Raw genomic sequence first — 21,133 nt, forward strand, 5'->3', positions numbered from 1 at the left:
AGGACATATTATTCAAAGGCACGCTCTTTCCTGAAGCTAAATGTCCTGTGCTTGGTATCTTTTACCACTACAAAGGTATTACTACTCTCCAATCTTAACAAAATGGCTCCAAACCGAGGAAATGCTGCCAGCCTCAGCTCTCAATCAAGCCGAAAGATGGTGTTCAACAGCTGACCTCGATCCATTCTAATTTGACCCGTTCCTTCCCTTTCCTCTTTTCAAATCCATCTACCTCCTGGCTTCAATTCAGACAAAAAGCCCTTGCTGGAGGCTTATCCTGCCCCACATGGAAAATTATCTGTTGTGTAATGCAAGCTCCACGTGTGCAACATATCTAAAGGCTTTTAGAATACCACATGTTAAGCCAAATATTTAAGCCTGCTATTGAGCCCTGGCCAGTTTACTCACCACGTTTTCCTCCAATATCTACAGCAATATTCTGTAACAGTTTTATTTACCTGCCCTGTCGGTGACCTGAAACGATTTTGTTTTCAAATTCATCTTACTCCCTGGTTTCCTATAAAGCAGTAGACATCTTGCCCCATCCTAGAAAGCAAGAAGTTGCCTGTGAAGCGCTGCTCCTACAGAAGGATGTTATGTTGTAACTGCCCTACCTGCCATCAATTCTGCAGTATTGAACTGTATTTGGTTCGTGGACAGGAGATATTTATACTGTCAAACAGAACAGGTAACTACTATACACCAGGAATCCTTTATCCATCGGTTTGAGCTGTCAGATTTATATCTTATCTCCAAACACACGTTTATTCCTAGAATGTGTTTTGCTCCTGAGCAAATCAAATCCTGTGGTATTTCTTCAAAAACCTCACCAGTTTTTAATGTGGAATCTCTACATGGTATTCCTCACTTTCCATAATTTTAACTTTGTGTGTGATTTTTTTTCTTTCCTCCACTGTAAAAAAGCTTTACTTCTTAAAAAGAAAAAATATATAGATTTCAAAGACTTAAAGAGGTTTTATTTAAAGGTACCCCCAGTCCCTGAGCAGTACCATTTATCTAAACTTCACTTCCCTGCAGGGAGACACTGACCTTTTGTTCAAGACAGCAGACTCATCCCTCAAGAAAGAGAGGTTAGAAATATCTGGAACAGAGTCCTTACTGATTTTGCCTTGCCCTTGGTCACAGAATCCTGTCCTCAAGAATTAAAAATCTACATTATTCTTCAAAATATTCCCTTTCAGGTGATTCAGGAGGACTGGATAAAGGCTCCCAAGCTAAAGACAATTTCCAAATCATCTACTCCTTGTTCACAGGCTACCCTTAAGGCCCTCGCTGCACAGGACTGAAGTAACGAGCCCGGCATGTTTTTGAACATCATCTTCCTTCGCAGGTCTGCAATCTGTTCTGTCCCACCAGCAAGGCATGGCAGAAGTGGACTGGAAACCTGTAATCTAGTCAATCAGGGCCCTGAATTTCACTCTCTGGGGTTTTTAAGAATTAATTATCAAAATGACTATTGCCAAAAGGCCTTACAAGCAGTAACTAATCCACTCCGACAGGTCACCTTCGGTCAAACTCTTGTGAAGCTGATTGGTAACAGAATTGGGATCAGTACAGAAAAATGCTTTGGCCTTTACAGACACTACACACACACACACACAGCTTTCTTTATAATATCTTCTTGGGAAAGTCTTGGAGTTTGTTCCAAAATCTGCATTATAAATGCAGGTATGCTGCTGCACTACGGATTAAGCCCAAAAAACCTGTCGTGGTTCTGATGAGGGTAATAGGAACTCTGAAAGCAAAGTCGGGGGCTCCCCATGAAGTGTCTTCATTCAAAGCATAAGGAGACAAACTCTGTCAGTTTCTAGGAAAAAATATCTAAAATTAATCACTAGGCACAAGGGGAAGTCAATTAGCTCCTCTAACCACTGCAAGCTTTCCCATATCCCACCTTCTTTGCTTACTGCTTGTGAAGGAATACCATTTAAACAACAACCTTCCCCAAATTACACACTGCAAACAATTGTGAAGAAATATGGCTATAATACTATCATTACGGCAATGCCTCCATTTTCTGATTAATACCCCTTTGATTTTTCACTCAGCTTACCCTGTGTACAGAAGCTCATGCACCTTCTCTTTTAAGTCACCCCTAAATTCAGCTGGTTTCTATTTGGATACCTAGAAGTTTCTCTTCAAGCGCTCATCCTTACTTTAGTCACAGGAGCTTTTCTTTCCTTTGCCTACAACCACACTGCTTGTTTCTTCCCCTGACAGATCTGCTGTCTGCTGAATCCCATATAAAACGTGTCCCGTGAATCTACCTCATCCTTTAAGGTGAGCTTCCTACCCTCACGGTCCATCCATCTCAGGCGGCATTCACTGCAATCGGAGTCAAAATCTTCAGTGTATCATTCCTCATGATACTTCATCACGGAAGAGCGGTACTACCATCCCTACAGCTATTTATTAGCAGAGGCACAAAGAAATGAAGGATTCCGACATTATAACAAGGTCTGGTGGATGAGCTGACGTGCAGCAACCAGCCACACGCGTTCCCAAGCCAGTGCAAACGCTCAGTAGCCTCAGGGAGAAAAACCTCCTGCCGATGGTTCCTGCAACAAGGCGGTGTGCAGGGCCATGCTGTATCATGCGAACAATTCAAACAGCATTAAACTCTAAGGCACTTCTCAAAATGACTGCCAAATGCAAGAGAACCATTCAACCCCTTCTTCTCCAGTTCAAAACTAGCCCCTTCAACAGAGGCTGACCTTCTACTTGAGTAATTAAACAATTATTTCAAGATTAATCATTTTTCCTACATTTTTCTATCTGCCATACCACCTTGGATACAGACACAAATTCTTCTTATTTTCCCCCCAGATGATATACTCTTCTGTACTATCCCCAGTGCATTAAACATCTGATTTTTAAGGAACCCAACCATGCTAGAAGGTTCAGTCACATCAAACTTATGTCAACAGGGCAGTAATAAAATCGCTCGATGCCTGAGAATAGCATACCACCTACAGTACCATGTTCTAAAAACAGTACCACGACACAACTAATTCCTACTTTTAATTGCATCGTATCCTCCCTCACACTCACCCCTTTTCAGGGGTCTGTCTCCTTTTTGAGGCGCAAGCTTTTTGAAGCCACTGCCGAACTCTTCTAAGCTTACTCCGCACTGCATTTAAAATTCCTCACTTCCTATCAAGCCTTCAAGAGTTGTGTGTATGTTGTTCACCTGGATGTTTCTGTAGAATTACATCATTATGAAAAAATGTATAGGAAAAATTGTATCTCCAGCACCCTAAAGACTTGAGAATCTCTTTTCCATCTGCTACTGTGAGACTTCTGTGTGCTTCTGCAGCTGACTGAGTTTAGATACTCAAAATTTTTTCAAACGTAATTTGAATTTCAATCATGCTACTAATACTCCCCCTCCACCAGGCTTTGCTGCTCCCTCAGCTGGCCAGGCTTCCAGAAGTGCCCTGTTAACACGCCTGAGGTTTTCCAACCTTCAATTCTCTTAGATTTTAAAAGTAAATTTAATTCTTGTGACAGGATGTGGACTGAAAATCTTTACTCGTCTGTATTTTGTACTGCATTGCTATTGAAAATAGGAATAATCCCTGACAAAGAACAGGTCTTTGGACTAAGTTTGGTCACCTCCTTCCTACAGCTTCAGCCTTTATGAAGGAAATAAAGTGGGGGCATTTCCAACTATCATTCTTTAAGTGTACAACCCATTTGCTAACAGCAAACATATTTTAATGCACACAAGTCAATATGCTCTTGGAACATTTCATATAGTTTAGCATAATTTCATATGCTATAAAGCACATTACATACCTTTTTTGGAACTGTATCTGGAATACATTTCAGATATTCGTACTGAGAACTGCACGTTGTTGCAGTCAATATTCTGTATCACTTTGCATCTTTATCCTCTATCGTATTTTCCTCATCTCCAGACAAGACCAAAAAAAAGCCAGCCTAGTGATGCTTATGCCAGTCTCTTCAGTCTCTAAACCATTATAGGACATCAAGTCTTACCATTAGATACCTAATTAAATAGTTTCATAAATATCCGTTCCTAAATATCATTTGTATGAACTACTTCACGAAGGTTTAGCTGGTAGTATACCAGCTAAAACTAAAATTCTAAACCAAAAATACATTAAAATACAACAATTAGATAGCTTAGACCACTTCTGTAAGTGTTTTTTGAATGCATTTGCAAGACAGTGCAAGAGCTGTGGAATCAGCTCACCAAGAGCCATAAGTTTTCTTCCTTCTCAGCCGTGCACCTAAGGGCTACAGACTGCCTGCTCAGCACTTCTCCGAACGGTCACCAAAAAGAAAGGACAAACCTCTGCAAAGCTACTGTTAAAGTACTTGTTCATTTTTTCTTAAATAATTAATCACCTTAAACAAGAAAGCAACCTTTAATGTTATAGCGTTCATTGCATTTTCAGAAACTCAATTAACAACGTGCTGCTGTGAGCTAAACAAAACTAGAGGAAGCAACGAGGTTAGGTTTAACCAGAGCCTCGTTTTGCTGATGTTTGTACCATACATGTCTTTCAAAAGTCTAAGTAGAATTCATTTCAGTGCATTAAAATCTTGTTGAGAACAAAGTCAAATTATTCAACCCTTACTCTGTTCTTTCATTACTAGGCTGAATCATTTCCCAATACAAATGTATAGGCTTTAAATATCTTATCATTTATTTGAAGATAGTTTTCCACTCACATCTATCCTAAATATTAATGTCTCGAGAAGCTAATAGAAATCTGATATCCACAGTAATACTCTAATCTCCATTTTTCTAGCTCACAGTCATTACTGAAATCTCAAGAAAAGCTTATCTTTGCACACTTTCTACTTAATCATCATATTCTTGCTAGTCCCTGCTCAAACCTCCTTCTCTGCGTGTCCTCATTTCTCTAACAACTAAGGTCCATGTTCTCAAATACGTCTTAACATAGTAATTAGAGTAATTAATGTAAAAATAAGAAGTTATCCCTAATCTCCTAAGCATGCAGATGCATACAGGGAGTCAACTGGAAGATGTCTGAAGAGTTGTTTTACGGTAAAGAACCTTATTAAGCCAGTAGATAAAAATAAGGATATGAAAAAGTGGTTCTAGGTAGATTTTCTAAGGGAAAAACTACTTCTGTAATGCATATTATTAGGAGAATTTCTTCACGTAGCTACAAATGTTTTGTGCATTTCTTAAGACCTCTATTTAAGCAATTTTTACAGGGTACAGCTATAGTTAAATACTGTAGTATGATACACTTCCTGCCTGTCTTGGAAAAGACATCAATTATGCAATGTTCTATCTGTAACTTTGTAATAGAGCTTAGAAAGCTTTTTACTCTGAAGATCACAGGACAGGTTACAACGAGCAGCTCTGGAATGTGACTTTTCCATGACGGACTGATGATCTAGAGTCAGGCGCCCTGAGGTCTGAATGGCTCCAAAGGAAAATGTAGATATTTCAGAATTCTGTAACAAGGAATACGATACCTTGAAGTAGAAGCTCCTAAGAAATAACTAACCTTTCCTCCCACCAGTTAGTGAATCCTTTGTAATTCAGTTATACGCCTCCTCCCACCCTCATACAATGATAACCAGCTACGTTACATGTATCAGGTAATTAACTTCCCCACTTCCTCAGGCATGTTTTCTCTCTTTTGCTGAAGTTTCTGCAAAACACGTTAAAATATGGCTAGCGATTTTTGCGTCTATACTCCTTCCACTCTCTTTTGCCTCCCACTTTAATACGTTTGCCTTTAACAATAGCAAATGTGCGTAACTTCCCTTCAAGTTTAAAAACATTCACAGCTACTCCAATCTTCCCTGTTTTGAGCCAACTTCAGCCTGCAAAGACTGTCACTTCAAAGAGATATTTTTTTTTTAAGACTAGGAATCCATGCAAAATGTTGGAAGACCGAGGCCCGTATTTATACAGATGTTGTAATGGCTTTGACAGCTTTACATGGAATGAATGGGTCTAAATTAAATTTAGCATGTTTCTTGTTACTTAGGTTCCTTATAATGTAGAAAGAAATCAACAGAACTGAAACATACATACAGTTCTGCAGAGTCATTACAGTAATTGTCCTCGTGTAATAATGCAGACAATCAACAGTCATTAAACTGTATTTCACACATATTGAATGGTAGAATCTAAATAAACTCCAAGTGAGAAGGCAAAAGTTTAAGTCTTACATTTTAAGCCATTTATTCTAGCTTAGGCACAAACCCCTATCATTAAGGAATAAATACAGGCAATCTGGCAGAACAGAAGAAAAGTGTCCCTATCTTTACAGTTTTACTGATTTTCTTGCCTCGAGAAGATGATGAATTTTTCAAGGACTAGCTTGACAATAAGCATTTAAAGCAAAATGTCTTGATATATTTTTCAAACTTCAATAATAGAGCACTATTCACTTGTTTTGTCAAATGCAAAACACTAATTCTCAAATAATTAGAGAACTGTCACACACTTCCACACACACAACACAGGCCAACTTATAATACACTCTTTTGCATACTTGCAAATTAGTAGCTGCAAAATTTTGACACTATTTTCTACCACCAAGCAATTTTTCAACTAACATTTTAATTTTTCTAGGTTTGATAAACAAGAAAAGCTCACTTTTGAAATCACACTTATCTTTTCATTGACCATCACATCCACTCTGCAAGCTCTTTGTACAGCACCTTGTACTACAAGAGCTTCTAAGTACTCCCAAAATATTGAGTATAAAATATTCCAGAACTAAGGAAACTGCTTTTTCGACTTCACTAGGAAAAAAAAAAAAAAAAAAAAAAAAAAACAGAACAAATTTTTGTCACCTCACCATTGGAGGTTTTGTGATCAAGTGCAACCAGATGACAACTTACCTCCTAATACCAAAGAGGAGATACAGCAAGAGGAAAAAAAAAAAAAGACTCCTTTCTGCATAAGCACATCAGTGATACTACTCAAAGCAAAATAAAAAGATTCAGGAATGCTGTGTATACTAAGTAGCCCTGTGAACACTATAGCCAATTAGATATTGCAACCTGTGGTCTATGCAGAAGCTAGCAGTGCATGTAATGATGCCACTCTACATTTTCAGCAGTTAAAATCACATTATGAAAAGCAAAAAAATATTTCCCATTACCGTTTCTTGTAATGCAAATACAATAGTTGCTAGAAATTAAATTACATCACCAGCACGAGAAGCACTCTGTGGATTCTGACACAGATCAGCTCACCCTCTCTCAGTCATCAGTTCTCTATTAAGCTATTCAGAGAATAAAAACTACCAGATTAAACTACGTTTAGCTTGCCGTGTCACATGAATATGCTCATGCTAATCACCACACAAAGCCATCTTGTGAGAAACTAGTCTTTATTTCCACACTGAAGCAGCTCGTGATTAAATGCATCTTCAGGATCGATAATTTACTCTGTTACCCCAAGTTATTTTTTCTCATTACCATCACTTCTGTCATATTCTGGAGTGTTAGCAGTACGTTAAGCTCCCTCTGCAAAGGAAGACAGCTGAATAATTATGACAGTGCAAACAATGGAGCTCGCGGTCTGTATGGGAGCACGTAACGTGCATCCATCTGCATAGTGCGGAGCAACAATGCCATTTCGGCACACACTATATATATTTGAATCCTAACTTTCAGCCAGCTCTGATTTCCAGGGCTTTTAAATTCCTAGCTGTTTTACACTGTGAATCATTTACTTGGAATTCATCCATTCGGTGCATTTCTAGCAATTCTGTCTTTCAATAAAAGCTGATTCAATTAGAATAGACTTACAAGACCCATATGGTTTTATCAGTCACTGTATAAATGTGCAGAAAACTACCCCTTGAGGCAGTGTCCCTATTTAATCATTCCCTTAAAGGGAATGCCCTATTTTCCAGATGACATTTAACAGATGAGGCCAGCAAGCCTCCCGAAGACTACGGGTACACTGCACAACTGTCTGCCCTAAGAAGAAATATTTGTATCGGGACCTTTAGAAGGCCCAAATTCATCTTCACGGATACTTTTTAAAGCAGCCATCAAATGTTATTTTCCAACAACCAGTTTTAAAGCTCCAGCCTCTCGCATGCTGTTATTAGAAATTCTTCTCCATATGCCACAAACTGTGGCTCACTGATGCTCAGCACAAGCGATAGCTGTACTGAAAATATCCTGTTTGAGAAGCATATGGGCACCAACCAATCTGTGCTTCCCAGTTGACAATGTGCTATATGTGAGCAGGGGTCAGGAAGCTCAATTTCCTTAACAACATCCCCTGAGGAGGCGATATTTGGGAGTCTGCACAGAAGGCAGTGGGCACAGTCTTTTCAGACCCCTAGATCCTTGGGATTTATGGGGAAGTGACCTCTCCCAACTTCCAGTCCCACGAAGGACTGGATCCTCCAGGCTGCTCCTCTGCCCCCTTCCTGCAGAAACTGTGATGCTTCTTACACCTAGGCAAAAAAAGGCACGCAAAACATGAGGTTCATGCTGCAGAAGCACAGTTATTGTTGCACAAAACAGGGTCGATATTTGGCACAAGTAATTTTGTGACCAGACAGGAAGGAGCTAGTTTGGGACCCATCCTACTTGTTCTGCACAGTGGTTGTGCATGGTCTCCCCAGAAGGCTGTAGCATGCCTCCTCCACTTCTAGACAGAGCCACCCCCACGAAGATGCCCGTCTTAAGGAGGCAAAGAGACTACACACTCCCCCTAAAACCTTAAAAAGTCTTAATGTTCTTCAGGAAAGATGAACAGTAATAGAAAAACATGCCATCATCATCAGATTCCACCTTCTCCTTTTCCCTTCTCATCGAATTACAGAACTAGCTCATGACACCAATCACAGAATTCAATGATATTTGTACAAAGCAACTTTCCTTTCTCTGAATGTGTCAAACCAACCTTTTCCCAGCTTTTAGAGTCAGGAACTCTATTTTTAAAATAAACTTTAAAGCCCCCGCTGATATATTTTTTTTCTCCTATCGAGCACTGTCATTTGAACTGTGCAGCTCAGACCCAGCATATTCAAGCATTATGGAAAAGCTTAAAGATGAGTCCTCGACGGACTTTCAGTAAGTTAGAATGGGAAAACTTGCAATTATTCTTTTTTTCCTTTTTTTTTTTTTTCCTCTTAGCTCCTAAGAAAACATGAAACAACTTGTAGCAGACCTCAAGGTCATATCTTGTAGTCTTCAACTTGACTTCTGATGGGAAGTTTGGCAGACAAAATCCTACCGACAACATTCTGCAGCTCAACTCTCCAAGTTGAAGCCTGCTCTACATCAACGTACCACATACCAGCGGAATGCACTTCAGAGAGAACAGACGATCCTCAGGATCTCTCTGTCCTGCTTAAACCAGGATAAGCTACTGTAGGAAAGCAGACACAATGAACACTTAATATTTGGTCCCACTAGCCTATATTTTAAGGATTTTGTAGCCAGCTGTACCAGCCAAGAAGAGAATACGTCATTTGATGCCACGTGAAAAATTTCTGCAGAGCATACCATCCTAACCCGACTTTCAAGATGAGAAGGACAGATACTTGAACCAAGCTTTATTAAACAGGTCCAGGCACAGTGGGCAGTCATAACAGTAAAGGATAAACTGTTACAAAAAGTCATGGGGCAGAAAACGCAACTTCTGATCACTAAGTGATACGAGACCTTCCTTCTTACCAGCAAGACTTTGCTTTTAAGGGATTTAGTCTTTAGTCTTATTGTAGGTTTTTATTCAAATGCCACTACATTGCAGGCCGTGACAGCTGATTAATTTCTCCAGAAAAGACACAGTAAGCAAGAATACCACTGATGGCCCTAAAAACAAAGATGACATTTCCACTAACAAAAAAAAAAGTTTAAAAAAAAGCTGAACGTATCAAAGCACATACCACTCATGCCCAAAAGAAAAGTACTTCATCATGGAAATAGAAAGGAAGACGTATATCCATCATCAAACAAAGCAAGCAAGCAAATACCAGAAGGCATAAAGGCTTCTTTGCTTCAGTCTCCACATGAAAGTTTAATTCCATATAACCAAATTAAACAAGGGGTTAGGAGTACAAATTCAAATGAGAAACAGACCGGACTACTGAATGCTGTCTGTGGCAGTCAACAGCATTTAATGAAATGCACTCTTGGAAACAAATTGAACCAAAAAAGGAAAAGAGAAGTCACAAGATCGGCAAATAAAAATGCAGGAAATAACAAATGACTCAGCCTAACTCAAATTTCATAACGATACTAGAAGAAAATTATTTAACAGCCAGGAGGATATGAAGGCTAAAGCCAGTTGGCTTGAAACACTCAAGATTTTCTAAGGGACTAATTGTCCTAGTGACTAGGAGGAAAGCAGTACACAAACCCGAGCCTTGACTTGCAGCACCATCAACAATACATTCTTTCACTCAAGCTAGATTATGATGGGGATGAAGTTGTCCAGAATGAAGTTCAAAATCAAATTTGTTTGTTTTTAATTGCTCTCAACCACCAAATGGAGATGTAGGATAGCATTTACAGCGACGCTCTACAGCTGAACTATTTAATGTACTTCATCGTGATTTGGAATAAGGAACAGAACAAGAGAACAGCACCAAGCTGAAAGGTGCTAAGAACTAACTGCCAAGATCATCCTGAGTGATGCTCAAAAATCACAATAACGAAATCACAGGAAAGACAGCATAAAGCCCCAAACTGCATAAAAATACAAAATTGCCTGAGTAACAATGTGACATGAAAGGACAGGAGACTGTAGTGGATTGAGATCACAGGGCACAGAGAAGCCAACACCGTGATACTGTTGAACAAAAGGAAAATCCTTGTTCAGGGAAGCATCAACATCAGACACCATCATTTACCAGGAACGTGGAAAGGAATAACCAACTAAGCATTATACTAGGAATTACTCAGCTGAAGGCATGTCCTCAATCTAGGCTTCCACAGTAAGAAACAGGCGTGCAAACTGAAGAGTCAAGAATAAAGAACCACGATATAAACTGAAAAAAAAACAAAACAAAACAAAACATTGCATATCTGAAAGGGTTGCTGCATTCTTGTTTTTCTGAGATAGACTTAGCAAGAACAAGTGAGTGAACATGGAGACCATAACCCAAATAACCAAAGAACCACAAATACACTGGAAATTTGATTGGGAGTAGGGGGAGTACAAATCAACTTATCTTACTGAGCAGAGAGGTTAGGTATCTGGAAAAACATCAAGGATAAAAGTACCAGAAACAAGCTGCAGGTTAGTCTCCTTCACCAGAGACTTGTTAGGACATAGATAATGTTAGACATTGCCCAAGTCTCCTGATCCTCTTTCAATACAAGGAGAAGGTCTAGCTCACAGCAAGACTTTATCCATCCAGCATTCCTAAAGCAACATGGGAGAATCAAAATGATCACTGAGAGCCATGCTAGCCTTCTTAGAACCATTCCTACAGTGAACCCAAATCTATTCAAAGCTTGTATTACTTTAGTACGTGTGGAAGACAAGTGCTGATCTATTTTTCTTGGCCTTGGTACAGTTCAGCTGAGCAAGCCATTCGTAGCTGTGACCCTGCAGTGCCCATTAACAGCGACGGTTTTCCAGAGGGCACATCTGCTAACTGCATTGTGAGGGCCGAGATCTTGGACACATCCAAGACATTTTTCTTCCTGTTCAACAGTTCCAACACCATTAGCTATCGTAGGAGGGAAAGAGAGAAAGTTGATATAAAAGCATAGGTTTTCTTCTACTACATATTTCTTTCTTTAATTACGTAAGGCCATAGAAGGCCAAGTCACAATGACAGTTACCTAAATTTCTGACCAAAGGTGACTGCTGATAGGACTATTATATTCAATATGATACAAAAAGAAACAACGAACCAAGGTTTAAATCAACTGTCAAAGTTACATAAAACAGACCCTACTGGATCTTAGCCTAATATCAAGTGAAATACTGTTTGTTTCATTCTGAGGAGAATGTATTAAAAATAGACAAGTGAAAAAAATAAAATATAATAGACACCAAGTAACAGTTATAGAAAAAAAAGAAAAGGGAAGAAGAGACACCTAAAAATACCAAACTCATGATTAAAAGCAAAAACACATTTTTCACAAGCTGTTTCGAGTAATTGATTAAAGTATTTATCAGGTTCATATCTACAAAGATTAATAGGATTGGTATTAAAAAATAAAAAGCTTATGCAGTCTTTCAAAACTGTGGCTGCTCATTTTGACTGGCTGCCCATTATGTTCTGTATTCCTCCAACAAGCCATGCCTATCAACTGCTTCAACAAGAGCCACCACAACTAATAAAAATTACTTCAGCGGTGTTTTGTTTCTCCATATGAAACAATGATGTCCAAAATGCTGAAATTTCACTACACTTCTCAGGTAAAATAATATCTAAATAAGTTCCTTAATGATTCCAAAGGTTCCTAGTAAAAAAATCTTTTTAAAAATAAGCACTGAAGTCCAGAATGACTAGATTATCTGATGGCTACCTACAAAATAAACACAATTTATTCATGCTCTTCCTCAAAATTTCATATTTAAACTAAAGCACAAAACTCATAATACAGAGCTTGGCAAAGTATGGATTACATATGACTTTTCCACTCTCTTCATTCCTGCAAATATTTCCTCCTCCAAGCTACCCAAGTAATGAACAGCTCTTCACTTTAAGCTCAATTCAGGCATGTATTTGTAAAATCAGCATGACAGGCGGTTCTTCCTCTTTTTCTCCTTCACAACCTTCCCGACACGCGCATGCGTGTACACCCAGAAGCTGCGTACTGGAAGGCAGAAGAGAGTCCTCAGCAAGCTGTTGTAAAACAGACATGTTAAACCAGATATACCAGATAAGCACCAACTCTGTCCTCAGCAGCACAGCATTTCGACAGAAATACAAATACCAGATTTGGTTAAATGTAACTGATTTGTGCTTATAAACATCCAGATGGTACATGACTAAACAAATTGCACATATTTTCTGAAGAAAAATGACCTTGATATCCAAGTTAAAAAATTAAGCACTTTATTTATGCTTCTCAAAGCACAAAACAAACTCATGACAGCTTCAAGTAGAGACCTGTATCTCATATTTAGGAGATTGTCAGACACATACAATACATGCACGTATCGAACGGCCACACTCCAAGGCACAAGCAAGGAGCACATCCCAAATCTCAAGAAAACACACAAAGATGGCGTCCTGGTTGCTTATATCTCAAATTAACTCTTTTGTCTGGTATGATTTAAAGTTGCCTTTTTGTATCTTAGGCTGAGAGAAAACGATTCAATAATGGAGATCAATAGAGCCCGGGTCGTGGAAGCCATGCCCTGTTCAGCTGGTTATGCGTGTCTCTATTTCAGCTGTACAAGAGGTTAAACATGGGCATCCCAATTCCACAGAAATTCACCTTGACCTGAGATGACCTTCTCACTCTGGCCTACAAATTTCAGGGGCTATTTTATGTACGTGATATTGCACGCAGCAGCTGGACCAAGATATGTGTCAGAGAGGAATACCTAAAAAAAAATAAAAAATAATAAACTTGAGAGAAGTCACTTGTACCCATTTTATCTCCTTATTCTCCCTCTTTATTCTCCCTGCCAAAAGAAAAACAGTTGGGGTTTGAACAGCATACGCTAGCCTCATAGCTTTTATAGAGTCATAGTTAAGTTTTTACTGATTTCACAGAAAGCAAAAAAAACAGTTCTAAGAATAAAATGAAATATGAGAATAAGAAGCATTAAGTAGTTTGCACAACAAGCCTTCTCCTATTAGTAGCATAGGGAGTATATCAGTGAAAAAATACCCTGGAAGTCCTCCCTTTTTTCTGAATTGAAAAATCACAGAATCCTATCAAGCCCTAAAACTGATCGTGTACCCTACTCCCCTCTTTTTCTTCACAGCAAGCATTGCAAAGTTTAAAAAGCCAGATTTGCAGTTCCTCCCTCATTATACTCCCCTGGATGCCCGTCCTTTCCGCTGAATGGACAAGCAGCTTGTCATAGCATAGAAAAAGAGAATAGGATCACGCAAGCAGAGACCAAACCACAGGACACACGCATAAGAACCAAATTAAGAAAAGCAAAGTGACAGGTAATTTGAGATCCGGATGCTGTCACTGAGTAACACGAGCATTAAGATGATATGAGGAAGAAGGTGCCGAGATGTGAAGAAGACATCTCTGCAGTAACGTACACCCCCTTAGAGAGAATGTCAGTCCCCTTCTGTGCTTCTTCCCATCAAGACTGGAACTCTGCACCTTCAGCTTTGCAACATGCCCAAACTACAATGCTTAACCATGTTAACTGGCAAGAAAAAACAAACAAACAAAAAGCCTTACTGAGGAACAGACAAACTGGGGGCAAACGCTGCAGTAAGGTCTGTCCAAGGATCCAGCCCAACTCACAAAGTTCCACCTGTCTTGGTATACTCCTGGTTCAGAGTGTGCCATGAAGAGCCAGAAGCAAAGAAACAAACCAAATGGTGAAGTTGCTGAGGCAACTTTCTCTTGGGAAAGCAGTAACTACAAGGGCTGGGCCAAATTCGGCAGTCACACTGTAACCCCTTCAGGAGCCAAATAACTCATTTCCAGGTTTTCAGCGTAATATCATTGCCACTGTTGCTTTTACAGGGGTCTGGACTTTCTCGGTGTTCTAGCAATTACTCTTCTGCACAACGCGAGTGACAGAGGGGAAATGATGATTTTCAAATGTTTACATCTTGGGAAAACTTAAACAATTTCATGGGGCAAAGAAATCAAAACACTTATTTAGCCTAAGGACTCTTTCTCTTGCCAAACTTCAATGGCTTTTGCAAACAATAGGGCTTCTCAAAGAGGTCATACAAATTCTTTATAATGGAAACTATTAGGCAACCTAAATATAGAGTTTGTTACCAGAGCCCTCTATAACGCAGGACGTTAAGGTTCTATGCAGCTCTCCTTACTCATACATCTAATGAACTTCAGCAGGAGATTTGTCCAAGTAAGGAATGATTATTACAGCCCTAGGTTCCTTACATTTGTACAACATCTTTCATCTAGAAAGACTTCAAAATGTTTTAAAGGTCATGTATAGAAAATTACTATATTCAGCACAGTCTCCTATCAAGAGGAACCTAGTAATTTATCAGTACCCAAGCAACAATACAGAACAATTTTAGGTTAGAAAGTAAATAAGAAAGCCATGTCTACAGGCAGAATTTAGATCCTTGGTGACATTACCAAGTTAAAGTCTGGCAACAGCTCTACAGGAGAAGGTACAGGGATTTCCAGCTGGCAGACAGGATCTCGGTTTCACGTCTGACTCATAGCACATCTAACTGGCACCACACTGGGGCACTGGTTTGGTCCTAACCCAAAGAAAAGAGTGCCACCTTGGGAGCCAGTTACACCGCTTCCTGCAGCATCCAGGATGTCCCTATCCATCAGGAGTCCCCTATCCAAGCACGCCCAGATTTAACCATTCAAGGTGACACTTCCAAAGAAAAAGCTAAGTTAAGTCCGTGACAAAATCTGTTCCAAACACGCAGTTTAAGAGTATATTAAAATATGATCAAGAAGTCATAAGAATTATTTCCACTAATCTTAACAGTACCGCCAGTTTTAAAGATCGTAATCCATATCTAGCCCTTAGCATAATAACTAATTCTTTTGGAGACAAGAAATTATTCAAGAGTGAAAACACACTCACACCTTACCTAAAAATGTTTCTGTAAAGTTATTTGTACACGATTAATATACAAAATACAACTGTTTCAGTCAACCTAATTTCCAGTGGTCTTCAAAAACATTACACTTCACTGTGATTGCCTGTTTTTCCATCTACAAATCTGTTTATATTTAGTGAGTTTTAACACTCAGACGCAGACCTTAAACAGTCTATCACAAAGAAACAGATTTCTCTGAACTGAAAACCACTGATTTACAATGTCTTGTACACCTAAGTGTCATTAACTAAAAGAAAAAGAACTCAGCACACTAATAATTGTGCTAAAGCATCAGCTTAATATGTATAGATATTACGATTCAAAATGGAAGACTGAAAAAAAAAAAAAAGCATTAACAGCATCACCCAAACTCCATAGCACTGTTATTCTGAACAACACTGTGAAAAACATTTTGTTGCATAGGTGGCATGAGCAAATGTTTTAACAAGGCTCTGCTTTGGTGTCTTGTACTTCAGCTCCTTTAAAAAAAAAAAAAAAATCCACCCAAATGGCCTTTTGTGTCTCTTTGGCACCCTAATGACTCTCTCCATAGACACAAAGGTCTACTTACTAGCTCAAATCTAATTTCAGAATCGTGGCCTAAAATTGCCTGGTCTGAAAGCCCAACCCGTATTTATCTCACGCCATGTATAAACCCTGGGCTTCACATGCATGTGTAAGTGCGACCCATTTAAACTGTACGGGAAAGAAATCCATAAACCTAGTCAGCTATACATTGTTTCAGAGTTTAAGTAGATACACTGATTTTTGTTTCTCAACTAAAACTCTAGGTAGCAGAATACTATGGGGGAGCAAGTGGTAAATGGGGGAAAAAAAAAAAAAAAGCTCTTAAAACAGTCAAAAACTGTGAAATATTCAAGGGAGGAAAACAAACAAACAAACTCACTCAGTGCTAAGCAGTCCTTAGAAACCAGTATTATTTTTTACACACTTTTTTTTGTTTAGTTTCAGTGCTTTTATCCAACAGAGTTTCCAGTGCAACAAAACATCATTTTAAATTGACTTCACCTATCAAGCTGTCTAGAGGCTAAGGAAGGCTGTAACGTTCATTTGTGCTGTTTCAAAGAGCTTGCGTTCATTCTCTCAGCAATATTATTTCGCTGAATATTACCACTCTGAACACATTTATCTGTGACACGAGCACAACACCATTCTTGTCACAGGAAGCCACGCTATACGTGACAGATGCAATTTCTCTCAGCACGTTCACCTCACCGATTTCTTTATTTAAAAATAGCAATATTAAAACCTGAAGTTAGGGGAAGGACTTCCAATATTCATTCGAGTTTGCAGAAGTCCAGGAAATCAACTTCACGAACCTTTTCTGTCAAGTAATCTGACCCAGCCTTGCACTTAGGATTTCCAACACGTAACATTGCAAACACGTAACGTTTGCAGCAAGTCGCATTCAGTACTGCTTTGAATGGTATCTGGAATGTAATTGCTGCTTATGATAGGATTGCAACTTTTATTGCCACTTAAACTTCCCTCGCTGACGGGGTTAGCTAATAGGTATGATAATGGTAACAAAGGATTCGTGAATAATATTCTCTCTGCTTAGCACGCTACGGCTACAAGTGCAGTCCTGTTGGTTTTATGAAAGCCTCCGTTCCCCAGGCGTGCATGTTTAGGCCGTAACAGGGAACAACACATCAGAGGGATGCAGGAGCCAGGTAATTCACCGCAAGCTTTCTGACGGGTTCCCGGAGAAAAGGTTCTCCTGGGACGTCACTGCCTCGCAGGGTGCCGCTTCCACAGGGTGCCAGGCAGCCGATGCCTCCCCGGTGGGAGGACAGGAGGACAGCGATCGCCTGCCCCTGCGGATGCTCTGGGGCAGCACGGCTCTGCGACGGAGAGCGAGTTCAAACAATAAAATAGAGAGAGGAGAGGAGGGGAGGGAAGGAGGGGGGGGGAAGGTATTGGTGAGGAGAAGTTAAACTCACGGAAAAAGGAGCCAAGGGCTGAGGGCGAGCATCTCGGCGGCCAGGCTGCGGGGAGGGCTGCGGGGGGGGCTGCTCGTCTCCGGCCGGGGCACGGCCTCTGCGGGGTCAGCCTCGCCCGGGGCTCGCCCTGCGGTGCCCGCAGAGGCAGGCAGGGAGCTGGGGGGGCTGCGGGGCCGGCTGGGGACCCCCATCCCGGCGTCCTCATCCCCCCCCACCCCCACTCCGGGATCCCAGCCCCCCGCTGCCCCCGGCGGGGCCTTCCCCCGGCACTCACCGTGTGGAGGTGCCCTTCCTCACGTCGCACATCATGCACTTGAAGGCCTCGGCGCTGTTGCGGAAGGTGCAGACGCTGCAGTCCCAGTAGCCCTCGTCCGAGGAGGGTTTCGGCTGCCGCTTCGGCCTGCGGGGGGGACACGGGCGGGCAGCGGGGGGCAGGCGGCCGGGGGGGGCCCCGGGCTGGCCGCCCTCACGCCGCCGCCCCCCTGCTCCCCCCCAGCCCTCCCCGGGCGCCATCGCCGCCGGGCCCCGGCGAGGAGGAGGAGGGGGAGGAGGAGGAGGAAGAGGAGGAGGAGGAGGCGGAGGAAGGCAGTGCCCCTACCCTTCTCCCTACCCCTACCCTACCTGGTCGGGCTCTTCTTGTCTCCCATGCCGGCTCCAGACGCGCTGCCCAGCCCGGCCCCGGCGCGGCCCTTTGTGTATTTGTCAACACGGAGCAGCGCGGGCGGGGGGCTCGCAGCCTCGAACGGGGACCCGGGGAGGAGGAGCCGGCGCCGCAACCCCCAGCTGTCGGGGAAACTCCTGCCGCCGCCGCCGCCGCGCTGCCCCCTCCTCCTCCCTCCCTCACCTCCCTCCCTCCCTCACGTGTCCCCCCGCCGCCAACCAGCGGCCGCCCGCAGGCCGCCGAGCCCGGCGGGCCCCGCTCCGCCGCTGCCGGCTGCGGGGCAGGCTCGGGGCGCTGCGGGGACGGGCCCGGAGGGGGAAGGAGGAGAAGGGGAAGGGGAAGGGAGGGAGGGAGGGAGGAGCGCGGAGCCGCGGCCATTGTGCCCCGAGGCCGAGCCTGAGCCCTCCGTGGAGAGGGCGAGGGTGCGGGGTGCGGGCCTGCCCGCTCAGCCCCTGGCAGGGGGCTGGGGGCTGCCGCTGGGAGCGCCTGGGGGGCCCCGAGCCGTGCCCGGGGGCTGCGGGCAGCGCCTGGGGACACCCAGCGCCTGGCGGGGGGCAGCGTGTCCCCAGCCTCCTCCTGAGGAGCCGCGGCCGGCAGAGGGGTGCGGGTGTCGGGCAGCGCCCACGGGCAGCGCTCCGGCTCGGGGCTCGTCTCATCCCTGGCGGCATGGCACCAGGCGGCTGGTACCTGCGTTGTCTCCCTGCACGGCAGCCCCAGTCACAGGCTAGGATGCCATTTTGCAGGATGCTGTGCAAACAGAACAAAGAGCGCACGTCCTGAGCGCGGCACAGCAGCCAGCGCTTGGGGACAGGTAGACGGCAGGGAGCGAGCAGACAATGAGGTGGTGGTGGTCAGCATCGGGCTGGGCAAAACCGTCTTTGCTGCGTTGCCTTTGTCCAAAAAGGACGGGATTTGGAGAGCAAAATATGCCCAAGGGGAGCTTCACCCGAGTGTGTGGATGAGCGTAACTGAAGACGTTGACATTCCTGAAAATTCAGCAAGTGAACAACGGATAAACTTTCCGTTTCTGAAAGCCAACTTGTCAAAGAATTTCAGCTAGAAATATTGGGATATGATGAAGAAAAGAAAAATGTGGGTAAAGCCTTTGACATCTTCTTATGGAAGCAAGGAATGATCTATTACTTGGAGCATTTACATTTTTACAAAAGAACTATAATAAAAAATACTTTGCAGGATTCACTGCTTCTGTGCCTTCCTAGTAATCCTGTACACCAGCAGTTTGAAGCCTGTGTAGTATTTCACACATGAATTTGATCATTTATCCTAATTTCCTTCTGCATTTACATCCTGTTACTAGTATCGTCATTTTCCCCACTTTCTGATCTTTTCTTTCTTTATCTGCCTTGCCTTTCCCTTTCTTTCTCTATTGCAATTTATTTCTTCTATTTTTATGCTACTCACAGAGGCTAGCATAAATTACAAATAAAATGTATGGGTTGCACATCTGGGGATGGTCCAAGCCTGGCACAGACAGCTGGCCTGGATTAATTTGCATGTAGTTAGACCTTGTGGTGGATTTACCCAGCTGGGCAGCTGAACTCCACCGCAACTGCTGTCTCACTCCCCCTCCTCAAAGGGAAAGGGAGAGAAAATATGATGAAAGGAGCTCAAGGGTTGAGATAAGGACAGGGAGATCACTCAACAATTATTGTCATGGGCAAAATAGACTCAACATAGGGAGGTTAATATAAATTATTGCCTATCACAAACAACAGTGAGGAACAAAATGAACTGAGAACACCTTCCCCCCCATCCTCCATCTTCTACCTCCTCACCATTGCCAAGTGGCGCAGGTGAATGAGACAGGCAATGGGGGCTGCAATCAGCCCCTGACACTTCATCTCTGCCACTCCTTCACAGTCCCTCTCTGCCCCTGCTCCCCGTGGGGTCCTTCCCGAACTGAGCCTGTGGGGGCTGCCCACAGGCCCACAGGCAGCAGCTCTTCAAGAACTGCTCCCACACAGCTCCGTACCATGGGCTCCATCCCCCAGGAGCAAACTCCTCCAGCACGGGTCCCCCACGGGTGACAGCTCCCCCCAGACCCCCTGTTCCTGCGTGGGCTCCTCTCCACAGGCTGCAGCTCCGGCCCGGGGCCTTCTCCTGCAGGGGCTCTCCATGGGCCGCAGCCTCCTCCAAGCCACATCCACCTGCTCCACCGGGGGTTCCTCCACCCATGGGGGGGCTGCAGCGTGGAGATCTGCTCCATGCGGGACCCATGGGCTGCAGGGGGACAGCCTGCTCCACCAGGGGCCTCTCCACAGGCCGCAGGGGAACTGCTGCTGTGTGCCTGGAGCACCTCCTGCCCTCCTGCTGCACTGCCCTGGGGGGCTGCAGGGCTGCTTCTCTCACATTTTCTCACTCCTCTTTCTTCAATCTGCTCTCCCAGAGGCCCACCCAGTGTCACTCACTGGCTCAGCTCTGGCCAGTGTCAGGTCCCTTTTGGAGCCATCTGGAGCTGGCTCTGATCTGACCTGGGGCAACTGCTGGGCTCTGCTCACAGAGGCCACCCCTGCAACCCCCTGATACCAAAATCTCGCCACATAAGTCCAGTTCAGATGCCTACATGAACTAGACACCCAGACCCAAACCCTTGCAGGAAGAAACAAGCTCCTCCAGAAGCTGATTCATCTGATGCTAAGACAGGATTTCCATGCCTATGGGGTCCATTTTTCTCCATTGACTATAAAGAGAGCTTTGCATGAATAGTCCAGAGCGAAACATCTACCCTATAAAATTATACAAATGAGAGAACTCTCATTCTTGCTTGA

At 43.1% G+C, this 21,133-nt stretch overlaps 1 protein-coding gene across 2 annotated transcripts in view; it reads right to left on the reverse strand.

Annotated features, from left to right (window-relative positions):
- Positions 1-18,544, reverse strand: part of YAF2 (YY1 associated factor 2) — a 35,125-nt gene extending 16,581 nt beyond the window's left edge. For both annotated transcript variants that reach the window (XR_011807146.1, XM_027457095.3), the window contains exons 1-2: positions 18,305-18,544; positions 17,958-18,083 (exon numbers count right to left, since the gene is read on the reverse strand). Coding sequence is in view for 1 of the 2 variants with exons in the window: in XM_027457095.3 (XP_027312896.1) it covers positions 17,958-18,083; positions 18,305-18,330 (152 nt within the window). In the remaining variant the exon portion in view is untranslated. The remainder of the gene's footprint in view (positions 1-17,957; positions 18,084-18,304) is intronic.
- Between the last annotated feature and the right edge of the window lie 2,589 nt (positions 18,545-21,133).

This window comes from Anas platyrhynchos, chromosome 1 (assembly GCF_047663525.1).
Source record: "Anas platyrhynchos isolate ZD024472 breed Pekin duck chromosome 1, IASCAAS_PekinDuck_T2T, whole genome shotgun sequence".
In the NCBI taxonomy this organism is placed as follows: Eukaryota; Metazoa; Chordata; class Aves; order Anseriformes; family Anatidae; genus Anas; species Anas platyrhynchos.